The sequence below is a fragment of the Bufo gargarizans genome, unplaced genomic scaffold (assembly GCF_014858855.1).
Source record: "Bufo gargarizans isolate SCDJY-AF-19 unplaced genomic scaffold, ASM1485885v1 fragScaff_scaffold_335_pilon, whole genome shotgun sequence".
Lineage (NCBI taxonomy): Eukaryota > Metazoa > Chordata > Amphibia > Anura > Bufonidae > Bufo > Bufo gargarizans.
Genome location: NW_025334096.1, coordinates 54,355 through 66,767, shown reverse-complemented (window position 1 = coordinate 66,767; position 12,413 = coordinate 54,355). Strand labels below are relative to the sequence as shown.

Below are 12,413 nucleotides of genomic sequence, written 5' to 3'. Positions count from 1 at the left end.
CCAAGGGGTTTATCTCCTGCACTCCAGCGCAATAAAGCCCCGTCCATTAAGTGATCTAAGACTCTGTCAGCACAATGCTGATGGATTCCTGAATGCAGCTCTGGCTGTGACTACAGTATAAGAAATGCTACGACATGTGCTGCGATTATTACAGGACCCCAGCCGGTCCTCATACCGATGTGTGCGCTGAATATTACTGCGGATTGCGCGGATGCTAGCGAGACGCGTGTGCGTTCTGGGAGTGCGCGCTTATTAAGTACTTTATATTGACGCCTGGACGGCGACATTGGCAGCGAGAGCCTCATAATTGGCAGTAATTTATCAGTTCCAGCAATGCGCCATTGTTACACACAGACGTGTTTACTGAGCGCACATTCCGCTAATCTTTAACCCCGTGCTGGCTGGCTGGGAATGGCGGCCCTGTCCACAAGCGTTACTATGGGATTAGTGCAGGAACTGGGACGCAGCTGCAGGAAAAAACGGTCCAATGTGTGCAAAGCCTGGGATAAGCCTGCAGCTCTGTGTGTGGCTAGAGGGCCCCTTTAATCAGTCTAGCTTGTAGAGACTTCAAGGATGTGGCAATCAGAGGGCTGCTCCAACTCTGACCATGGTGTCACAGATTTCACCTCCCTAATATGTAGAGTACGTCTGCAGCGGCACTAAACTCTAGTCACACCCCAAGCTGCATTTATAATGATGCTGCCTGGCCTGTACCAGCTCTTTGCAGGCACAATCCTTTTAGTCCTGCTGAGATGTTCTAAAGCCCGGTTACCCGAGATGTGTCCATTAACCCTACATCTTCCAGCACCGCAGAGCACGTTCCAGCGCTGAGCCAGAAGGGAGCAGCAGTAAGTTACTGCTACTTGACAGCTAACAGGAAGCCAATGTTATGTGTATGCAGCTTTGGATGTAACTAAAGTATAAGACCTCAAGGTCAATAGAAGAAAAATCAGCCATTAGGAGACTTCAGCTTCCCCCCGAATGTCTACAGGTGGCCGTCAGTGGGACCTCTGCGGACCGTCAGTGGCTGAGGATTTGCCGTCCTCCTCCCTGGTGATGCAGGACCCTCCACACCGGCAGCTGTCGCTCTCCTCACCTCCTGCCTCCCATTATGTCTCAGCGCCGACACTGGGCAATGACAATCCCATCCAAATTACCTCATTCACTTTCATTAGGTCTGGCAGGAGGCGAGGAGATAGCAGCGACCCAGAGAGGTGAGGGAGGACGGAGAAGAAGAGGAGGAAGAGAAGGATGGAGAAGAGGAGAAGTATGGAGAAGAGGAGGACGGAGAAGAGGAAGAAGAGAAGGATGGAGATGAAGAAGAAGAGGAGGACGGAGAAGAGGAAGAAGAGGAGGACGGAGACGAGAAGGACAGAGACGAGGAAGAAGAGAAGGATGAAGAGAAGGAGGGAGAAGAAGAGAAGGACGGAGAAGAAGAGGAGGACGGAGACGAGGAAGAAGAGAAGGATGGAGAAGAGGAGAAGTATGGAGAAGGATGGAGATGAAGAAGAAGAGGAGGACGGAGACGAGAAGGACAGAGACGAGGAAGAAGAGAAGGATGGAGATGAAGGAGAGGAGGACGGAGACGAGAAGGACAGAGACGAGGAAGAAGAGAAGGATGGAGATGAAGGAGAGGAGGACGGAGACGAGAAGGACAGAGACGAGGAAGAAGAGAAGGATGGAGATGAAGGAGAGGAGGACGGAGATGAGAAGGACAGAGACGAGGAAGAAGAGAAGGATGGAGATGAAGAAGAAGAGGAGGACGGAGACGAGGAAGAAGAGAAGGATGGAGATGAAGAGAAGGATGGAGAAGAAGAGGAGGACGGAGACGAGGAAGAAGAGAAGGACGGAGACAAGGAAGAAGAGAAGGATGGAGATGAAGAAGAGGAGGACAGAGACGAGGAAAAGAGAAGGATGGAGATGAAGAAGAAGAGGAGGATGGAGACGAGAAGGACAGAGACGAGGAAGAAGAGAAGGATGAAGAAGAAGAAGAGAAGGACGGAGACGAGGAAGAAGAGAAGGATGGAGAAGAGGAGGTGGTGGATAGAGAGGAGGAAGAGAAGGAAGATGGAGACAATAAGGATGGAGAATAGGAGAAGATGGACAAGAGGAAGGAGGACAGAAAAGCGAAAGAAGAGAAGAACAGGAGGAGGAGGTGGAAAAGGAAGAGAAAAAGGATGGGGAGGAAGGAAAAGAGAGAAGAAGAAAAAAAGGAAAATGGGGATAGATGTGATGGGTAAGAAGAAGAAGTAAAAAAAAAAAACCAGTAATATGGACCATGTGACGGACCATGTGATCAGCGCAGTGACATCACCAAAGGTCCTTTTCCTCCCAGGTCCTCAAAGAAGAAGACAGAAGAGAAGTCGGCTGCGCGAACAAGTGGATGAGGTGAGATTTTTTCTTTATTTTTTAACCCCTCCAGCGCTATTGTACTATGCAGTCTGTATTCAGAATGCCATTATTTTCCCTTATAACCATGTTATAAGGGGAAATAATAATGATCGGGTCCCCCATCCCGATAGTCTCCTAGCAACCGTGCGTGAAAAATTGCACTGCATCCGCACTTGCTTGCGATTTTCACACAGCCCATCACTTCTATGGGGCCTGCGTTGCGTGAAAAACGCACAATATAGAGCATGCTGCGATTTTCATGCAACGCACAAGTGATGCGTGAAAATCAGCGCTCATGTGCACAGCCCCATTGGAGTAAATGGGTCCATATTTAGTGCGGGTGCAATGCGTTCACCTCATGCATCGCATCCGCACGGAAAACTGGCCCGTGTGAAAGGGGCCTAAGAGGAAGAAAAGGAGGATGTGGAAGCAGAGCAACAGGTGGATGATAAAGAGGAATTAGTAGTGGCGAAAGAGAAATGACAAAAGGAGGGAGAGGAAGGGAAAAATGAGAAAGAGGGGGCAGGGGAAGAGGAAAAAGAGGAGAAGGATTAAGAACAGCAATATAAGGAGGAGGATGGGGAACAGGAAGAAGATGAGGAGTGGGAAGAGGAAAAATATGATGGAGAAAAGAAAAGGGGAAGAGGATGGATAAGGATGACGATGAAATAATGACAGAGAAGGAGGATGAAAAAAAAAAAAAAGAGCAGGAGAACTGAGAAAAGAGCAGAGGAAATAAGAGGAGGATGGGGAAAAGAAAGAACAGGAGAAGGAAGAAAAGAACATTCCAGGGAAGAAGAGAAGAGGAAAAGGAAGCCAAAAATGAGAAGAAAAAAAGATTGGTTAGAGGAAGAAGAGGAGTAGGAGGATGGGGAAGATGAAGAATATGAGAAGGCTGAGAAGAGGAAAAAGAGAATGGATAAAAGGAGGAGGAAAAGAGGAAGAAGAAGAGAAAGATAAAAAGAGGAGGGAGGTTGGTTTAAAAAAAAAAAAAAACAAGGAAAAAAAAGAAGAAGAAAAAAAAATGAAAAAGACGAATAGAAGGGTAGAGATCAAGAAGAAGAAATATGAGAAGACTAGGAAGAGGAAAGACAAAAGGATGGAAAGGTGGAAGCAAGGAGAAGGAAATGAGAAAGAAGAGAAAGGTGGTAGGAAAAGGAAGAATAGGAAGAAGAAAATGATGGAAAATATGAAGAGGATGAAAAGAAAGAAGAGGACGAGGAAGGTTCAGGGGAAGAACAAAGGAAGATAGAGAGAAGGAGAAAGAAAAATCAGAAGAAACCAGGGGAATGAAAATAGGAAGAAGACAGAGGAGGAGTATGAGAAGACAATGAGGAATAGAAAAAAAAGATGAGAATAAAAATAAGAGGAAGAGGAGGAAGAGGAAGAGGAGGAGGAAGAAAAAAAGATTTGAAGAAAAAGAAGTGGAAAAAAGAGAGAAAGGAGAAGACAAATTAAACAAAGAAATGAGAAAGAAAAAGACAAAAAAAAGGAAAAAGAAGGGTATGAAGAAGAAAAAAGTGAAAGCAAAGTGAGAAAAAGAACAGAAAGGCGAAGAGGAGAAAAAAATGACAAGATGAAGGAGAAGAGGAAGAAAAAAGAAAGAAAAGTAGTACAGGGAGAAGAACATCAATGAGAAGATGATTAAGGAGAAGAGGAAAGAAGCAGAAGAGGAAGGAGGACAACAAGAGGTGGGAGCTTCTTGGGGGAGAAGATTCCTGACGGACAAGGACTCGGTTCCTCAGGAGGACGTTATGAGAATTCACAACACGGCGAGGGAAATGACTGAAGCAGCAGATGAAGGTGCAGGGGCCCCCAGGCTGACCACATCAGGTGCCCACAGGAGCCAGAACCTATGAGAGGATGGCATCACAATCATAAACCACGCTCGGGTATAGTCGTGTGGGCGAGGAGACGTCTGAGGATCCTGCGGCGCACAGACACTAAACACCGGGGAGGACCGGGCACGGAGACGGCACTCACCCTGATGTTATCCTGCCAGCGGTGATTCTTCTGGAACTCCTCCGCCGCACGCGCCAATCTCTGCAAGACAAGAGCCACAGGACGTTATCAGAAGAAACGAGGTGACAACCAAAAAACAGACTTCTTACAGCGGACACCATCTCCTCTGAGATCTATGGGACGTGTGACAACCACCTTACGGTGCACACAGGGGTTGTCGCCCAGCTCTGCACAGGTCCTGTATGGCATCCATATCGGCATTCCTCCTCACCGCAACTGCACCTGCCGGCCTGTATTACACCAACAGATGATCTGACCAATATCTGTCCAATCAGACCAATGATTGGTCAGATATCTGTCAGATAATATAGTGGTGTAATACAGGCTTTCGTGTCAGTGTGGATCTGCGTCCTGCACCCAACTATCCATCTTGTATTTATCGGTCTTTCTCCTATCGTATCTCGCCATCTTGTATCTTTCATATCCATCACGCACAGATTACAGTGACGTGTGCCGACAGTCTAGGACACACGCAATAAAAATAGAGAAAATACGGGTGCGCCGCCGGGTGTGGTAAAGATCCTCTGACTGAAGCCACTACACGTGTCACCATCTCCGCTTTATACAGACTACGGCGATTAAATATCATTCATTTACCAACTGACTAAAAAATAAATAAATAAAAAAATATGAAACCCTGCAAACAAAACCTACACGATTCATAAAAAAACATTCCAGTCAGTTTAGAAACCTTGTGACATCCACACCTGTCAATACCTGGACGTGTGCACAACAAGAGCTAATAAGGAACACGTTGCGGCTGCTCATCAACCCACGACTGACGTGGCGCAGGTCCCCATCCCCCGGGACGTACAGTGGCCCTGCGCACGCGTGCATCGTCTAGTGTCACACTAAAGATGGCTCCTTCAAACTCATTTTATGCCGTATTGGCAAATCAGCGTATATAGAAGTAGCACAAAGTCAGAGTATACGGTCTGGTTCAGTCGCCATAAGAGCACCGACGACCCAAAACACCACCAAAAACAGGATACAGTCACTCAGCGCTAATCACAGTCTAACTGCACACATCACAGCGCCATCCGGAGGCCAAGGCAGTAGATCCAGGCGCTCCCCGTCTGTGGTCCCCACTGCTCCGCTAGGGCTGGTAGGTCCCTCCATGCACACGTACAGGCGCTCCCCGTCTGTGGTCCCCACTGCTCCGCTGGGGCCGGTAGGTTCCTCCATGCACACGTACAGGTGCTCCTCGTCTGTGGTCCCCACTGCTCCGCTGGGGCTGGTAGGTCCCTCCATGCACACGTACAGGCGCTCCGTCCGTGTCTGTGGTCCCCACTGCTCCGCTGGGGCTGGTGGGTCCCTCCATGCACACGTACAGGCGCTCCGTGTCTGTGGTCCCCACTGCTCTGCTGGGGCTGGTAGGTCCCTCCATGCACACATACAGGCGCTCCCCGTCTGTGGTCTCCACTGCTCTGCTGGGGCTGGTAGGTCCCTCCATGCACACGTACAGGCGCTCCGTCCGTGTCTGTGGTCCCCACTGCTCCGCTGGGGCTGGTGGGTCCCTCCATGCACACATACAGGCGCTCCGTGTCTGTGGTCCCCACTGCTCTGCTGGGGCTGGTAGGTCCCTCCATGCACACGTACAGGCGCTCCTCGCCTGTGGTCCCCACTGCTCTGCTGGGGCTGGTAGGTCCCTCCATGCACACATACAGGCGCTCCTCGTCTGTGGTCCCCACTGCTCCGCTGGGGCTGGTAGGTCCCTCCATGCACACATACAGGCGCTTCTCGTCTGTGGTCCCCACTGCTCCGCTGGGGCTGGTAGGTCCCTCCATGCACACGTACAGGCGCTCCGTGTCTGTGGTCCCCACTGCTCCGCTGGGGCTGGTAGGTCCCTCCATGCACACGTACAGGCGCTCCCCGTCTGTGGTCCCCACTGCTCTGCTGGGGCTGGTAGGTCTCTCCATGCACACATACAGGCGCTCCTCGTCTGTGGTCCCCACTGCTCCGCTGGGGCTGGTAGGTCTCTCCATGCACACGTACAGGCGCTCCCCGTCTGTGGTCCCCACTGCTCTGCTGGGGCTGGTAGGTCCCTCCATGCACACGTACAGGCGCTCCTCGTCTGTGGTCCCCACTGCTCTGCTGGGGCTGGTAGGTCCCTCCATGCACACGTACAGGCGCTCCTCGTCTGTGGTCCCCACTGCTCTGCTGGGGCTGGTAGGTCCCTCCATGCACACGTACAGGCGCTCCTCGTCTGTGGTACCCACTGCTCCGCTGGGGCTGGTAGGTCCCTCCATGCACACGTACAGGCGCTCCCCGTCTGTGGTACCCACTGCTCCGCTGGGGCTGGTAGGTCCCTCCATGCACACATACAGGCGCTCCTCGTCTGTGGTCCCCACTGCTCCACTGGGGCTGGTAGGTTCCTCCATGCACACATACAGGCGCTCCCCGTCTGTGGTCCCCACTGCTCCGCTGGGGCTGGTAGGTCCCTCCATGCACACATACAGGCGCTCCTCGTCTGTGGTCCCCACTGCTCCACTGGGGCTGGTAGGTCCCTCCATGCACACATACAGGCGCTCCCCGTCTGTGGTCCCCACTGCTCCACTGGGGCTGGTAGGTCTCTCCATGCACACATACAGGCGCTCCCCGTCTGTGGTCCCCACTGCTCCGCTGGGGCTGGTGGGTCCCTCCATGCACACATACAGGCGCTCCGTGTCTGTGGTCCCCACTGCTCTGCTGGGGCTGGTAGGTCCCTCCATGCACACATACAGGCGCTCCCCGTCTGTGGTCCCCACTGCTCCGCTGGGGCTGGTAGGTCCCTCCATGCACACATACAGGCGCTTCTCGTCTGTGGTCCCCACTGCTCCGCTGGGGCTGGTAGGTCCCTCCATGCACACGTACAGGCGCTCCCCGTCTGTGGTCCCCACTGCTCCGCTGGGGCTGGTAGGTCCCTCCATGCACACGTACAGGCGCTCCCCGTCTGTGGTCCCCACTGCTCTGCTGGGGCTGGTAGGTTCCTCCATGCACATGTACAGGCGCTCCTCGTCTGTGGTCCCCACTGCTCCACTGGGGCTGGTAGGTTCCTCCATGCACACATACAGGCGCTCCTCGTCTGTGGTCCCCACTGCTCCACTGGGGCTGGTAGGTCTCTCCATGCACACGTACAGGCGCTCCCCGTCTGTGGTCCCCACTGCTCTGCTGGGGCTGGTAGGTCCCTCCATGCACACGTACAGGCGCTCCTCGTCTGTGGTCCCCACTGCTCTGCTGGGGCTGGTAGGTCCCTCCATGCACACGTACAGGCGCTCCTCGTCTGTGGTCCCCACTGCTCTGCTGGGGCTGGTAGGTCCCTCCATGCACACGTACAGGCGCTCCCCGTCTGTGGTCCCCACTGCTCTGCTGGGGCTGGTAGGTCCCTCCATGCACACGTACAGGCGCTTCTCGTCTGTGGTCCCCACTGCTCCGCTGGGGCTGGTAGGTCCCTCCATGCACACGTACAGGCGCTCCTCGTCTGTGGTCCCCACTGCTCTGCTGGGGCTGGTAGGTCCCTCCATGCACACATACAGGCGCTCCTCGTCTGTGGTCCCCACTGCTCCACTGGGGCTGGTAGGTCCCTCCATGCACACATACAGGCGCTCCCCGTCTGTGGTCCCCACTGCTCCACTGGGGCTGGTAGGTCTCTCCATGCACACATACAGGCGCTCCCCGTCTGTGGTCCCCACTGCTCCGCTGGGGCTGGTAGGTCCCTCCATGCACACGTACAGGCGCTCCCCGTCTGTGGTCCCCACTGCTCTGCGCTCCCTGGCCGCACAACCATGTCAGCTGATTGCCACCTCATGCATCGCAAACACTGAGCAGATAAAGGACAACAAAACCCAGAAATCTGGCATCATATAGCGCTATACCTACAAATTACATCCATATAAATGTGTGCTCCACCCTCCAGCATCTATATTCTGTGTCGATCCACGTCCAGGGCATAGGACGCTTCTCTCAGTCTATGGCCGCACTGGCATACTGTGCAGCTGTGGCCGCTGTGTTCTCCTCTGCCCCTGCGGTATGGACAGTCTGGGCAGAGATCAGACAGTCTCCTGCAGCCAGTGTCCCTCACTGCTGAGTATCTGGGGCTGCACAGTAGGTAGTGGGCCTCATCCTCCACGGCCTCCTACTCTCACTGAGGGCACAGTCTGCTCGCCCTGGGGTTGTAGTTCTGTCCGTGCCACCCGGATTCAATAAGCCAGCTGTGGGCGCTCACTCAGTACGAGTAGCTGTCTCTCTCATATCTCTCTCTATTCTTCAGACTATAGAGCCATCTGTCCGTGAATCTCAGGCAGGAAGATCAGGAATCCTTCTACCAAAGAATGGGAATAAAGGAAAGTTCTGGAATGTCCCAGTGCGGAGCTTAACCCTACAGAAACGATGTGGAAGGACCTGAAGTGAGCAGTTCATGGAGGAAACCACCAACATAGCAGCTCCTCCACCACCTCCCCCCATATCTTTCTCTCCCCCCCCATCATATCTTTCTCTCCCCCCCCCCCATCATATCTTTCTCTCTCTCCCCCCCATCATATCTTTCTCTCCCCCCCCCATCATATCTTTCTCTCTCTCCCCCCATCATATCTTTCTCTCTCTCCCCCCATCATATCTTTCTCTCTCCCCCCCCATCATATCTTTCTCTCTCCCCCCCCATCATATCTTTCTCTCTCCCCCCCCATCATATCTTTCTCTCTCTCCCCCCCCCCCCATATCTTTCTCTCTCTCCCCCCCCCCCATATCTTTCTCTCTCTCCCCCCCCATATCTTTCTCTCTCTCCCCCCCCATATCTTTCTCTCTCTCCCCCCCCATATCTTTCTCTCTCTCCCCCCCCCCCATATCTTTCTCTCTCCCCCCCCCCCATATCTTTCTCTCTCCCCCCCCCATATCTTTCTCTCTCCCCCCCCCCATATCTTTCTCTCTCCCCCCCCCATATATCTTTCTCTCTCCCCCCCCCCATATCTTTCTCTCTCCCCCCCCATATCTTTCTCTCTCTCCCCCCCCCCATATCTTTCTCTCTCTCCCCCCCCCCATATCTATCTCTCTCCCCCCCCCCATATCTTTCTCTCTCCCCCCCCCCATATCTTTCTCTCTTCCCCCCCCCATATCTTTCTCTCTCTCTCTCCCCCCCCCCATATCTTTCTCTCTCTCTCCCCCCCCATATCTTTCTCTCTCCCCCCCCCATATCTTTCTCTCTCCCCCCCCCATATCTTTCTCTCTCTCCCCCCCCCATATCTTTCTCTCTCTCCCCCCCCCATATCTTTCTCTCTCTCCCCCCCCCCATATCTTTCTCTCTCTCCCCCCCCCCATATCTTTCTCTCTCCCCCCCCCCATATCTTTCTCTCTCTCCCCCCCCCCATATCTTTCTCTCTCTCCCCCCCCCCCATATCTTTCTCTCTCTCCCCCCCCCCCCATATCTTTCTCTCTTCCCCCCCCCATATCTTTCTCTCTCTCTCTCTCCCCCCCCCCCCATATCTTTCTCTCTCTCTCCCCCCCCCCATATCTTTCTCTCTCTCTCCCCCCCATATCTTTCTCTCTCTCTCTCCCCCCCCCCCCCCCCATATCTTTCTCTCTCTCCCCCCCCCATATCTTTCTCTCCCCCCCCCCCCCCATATCTTCTCTCTATCTTTCTCTCTCTCCCCCCCCCCATATCTTCTCTCTCTCCCCCCCCCCATATCTTTCTCTCTCCCCCCCCCCCATATCTTTCTCTCTCTCTCTCCCCCCCCCCCATATCTTTCTCTCTCTCTCCCCCCCCATATCTTTCTCTCCCCCCCCCCATATCTTTCTCTCTCCCCCCCCCATATCTTTCTCTCTCTCCCCCCCCCATATCTTTCTCTCTCTCCCCCCCCATATCTTTCTCTCTCTCCCCCCCCCCATATCTTTCTCTCTCTCCCCCCCCCCATATCTTTCTCTCTCCCCCCCCCATATCTTTCTCTCTCTCCCCCCCCCCATATCTTTCTCTCTCTCCCCCCCCCATATCTTTCTCTCTCCCCCCCCCCCCCCCCCATATCTTTCTCTCTTCCCCCCCCCATATCTTTCTCTCTCTCTCTCTCCCCCCCCCCCCATATCTTTCTCTCTCTCTCCCCCCCCCCATATCTTTCTCTCTCTCTCCCCCCCATATCTTTCTCTCTCTCTCTCCCCCCCCCCCATATCTTTCTCTCTCTCCCCCCCCCCATATCTTTCTCTCTCCCCCCCCCCATATCTTTCTCTCTTCCCCCCCCATATCTTTCTCTCTCTCTCTCCCCCCCCCCCCATATCTTTCTCTCTCTCTCCCCCCCCCCATATCTTTCTCTCTCTCTCCCCCCCATATCTTTCTCTCTCTCTCTCCCCCCCCCCCCCCATATCTTTCTCTCTCTCTCCCCCCCCCATATCTTTCTCTCCCCCCCCCCCCCTCCATATCTTTCTCTGGACCTGGGCTCCCTCATCCGTACACACACGTGCTGGCAGTATGTTGCACACGGATGTAGTTGTTCAGCACATACACCTCATGTGATAATTGAGCAGTAAAAGCTTTACCTGAAAGGCGGATATTCTGTGGGCGGAATATGTGGCGGAGCGCAGCAGGAGCCGCCAGTGACTGATGGGAGCGGTAACCCCTCCACTGCCAGAGCACAGTACTGACACCTACACTGTACACCGCACTGCAATATACACATGTTACATAGGACTGCAGGTGACATCTACTACATTATCTGTACCCAGAGAGTTATCACTGTGCTATCTGTGGTGTTACATAGGACTGCAGGTGACATCTACTACATTATCTGTACCCAGAGAGCTATCACTGTGTTATCTGTGGTGTTACATAGGACTGCAGGTGACATCTACTACAATATCTGTACTCAGAGAGTTATCACTGTGTTATCTGTGGTGTTACATAGGACTGCAGGGTTCACATGGCACTCCTAGTGATACAGAACGGTCTCGGCTCTGCTACATGTGTGTGACATGGGGCTGCAGCGCGTTCTTCCCTATTCCAGGCACACGGCGGTTCCTCGGTATTAAAGCGTTTACAGGAGATCAGTGAGGGGTTAGCAGACTTAGCGCAGCGAGGTGGAGGCGCGAGGCACGCAGCGCTCTGCAGAACCTACACGGAGCAGCACAGATAATATTCTTAATTCAAATATATAAATAAAAAGAAAATAAATCATACAAACAGCCGCGGGCGCAAACCATCAAGTCGCCGGCGTTTCTGCAGCTACACGGAATGTGACCTTTTCCAGCCCAATCTCTCGTGTTCCGGTCGCTGAGCTGATGGAAAAATTAATACAATGGATTTTATTTAAAGGGAAAAAGGTCACGAAGAGAACGGCGAAAACTAATCTCAGGTGGAAGGAATCAGACGTTACCACAGAATAATCGCAGCCCACCCCTCCCCCACACCGCAGCCCCCCGAGATATCCCTCTGAGAGGCGACCGTTCTGCCATCTCGCCCTGTGCAAGCCACACTGTGCCACAAGCGGGACACGTGCATCCGTGGGCAGCCAGAAGGGGCGCGCCCATGGGCAGCCACAAGCAGGACACGTGCATCCGTGGGCAGCCAGAAGGAGCGCTCCCGTGGGCAGCCACAAGCAGGACACGTGCATCCGTGGGCAGCCAGAAGGAGCGCTCCCGTGGGCAGCCACAAGCAGGACACGTGCATCCGTGGGCAGCCAGAAGGGGCGCGCCCATGGGCAGCCACAAGCAGGACACGTGCATCCGTGGGCAGCCAGAAGGGGCGCGCTACTACCAGCACATGACGCGCGCACCTCAGTTTTGGCGCCTGATATATTAATATGAGGACTGTTGGCACCGTCCACAGGGCTAAGGGAATGTCGCCGTCCTCCCAGCATGCTTTGCGAGATGAGGGGAACGTCCGACCAAAGCGATCATCAGGGACGGATCAAAAATCGGATGTCTTATACTGAAGGAGGGAGAGGGCTGCTGATGAATCATCTGCGCTGATGCAGTGCAACAAACCCTCAGCTGTGAGAATTATTAGGTCAGCACAGGTTTTTATCTTCTAGATATAAACAGAA

The 12,413-nt window shown here is 53.6% G+C and overlaps 1 protein-coding gene across 1 annotated transcript in view; it reads right to left on the bottom strand.

Annotated features, from left to right (window-relative positions):
• CACNA2D2 (calcium voltage-gated channel auxiliary subunit alpha2delta 2) overlaps positions 1 to 12,413 on the bottom strand; it is a 120,837-nt gene that overhangs the window by 56,755 nt on the left and 51,669 nt on the right. Inside the window, exon 3 of the mRNA XM_044273012.1 lies at positions 4,375 to 4,434. Coding sequence (XP_044128947.1) covers positions 4,375 to 4,434 — 60 coding nt within the window. The remainder of the gene's footprint in view (positions 1 to 4,374; positions 4,435 to 12,413) is intronic.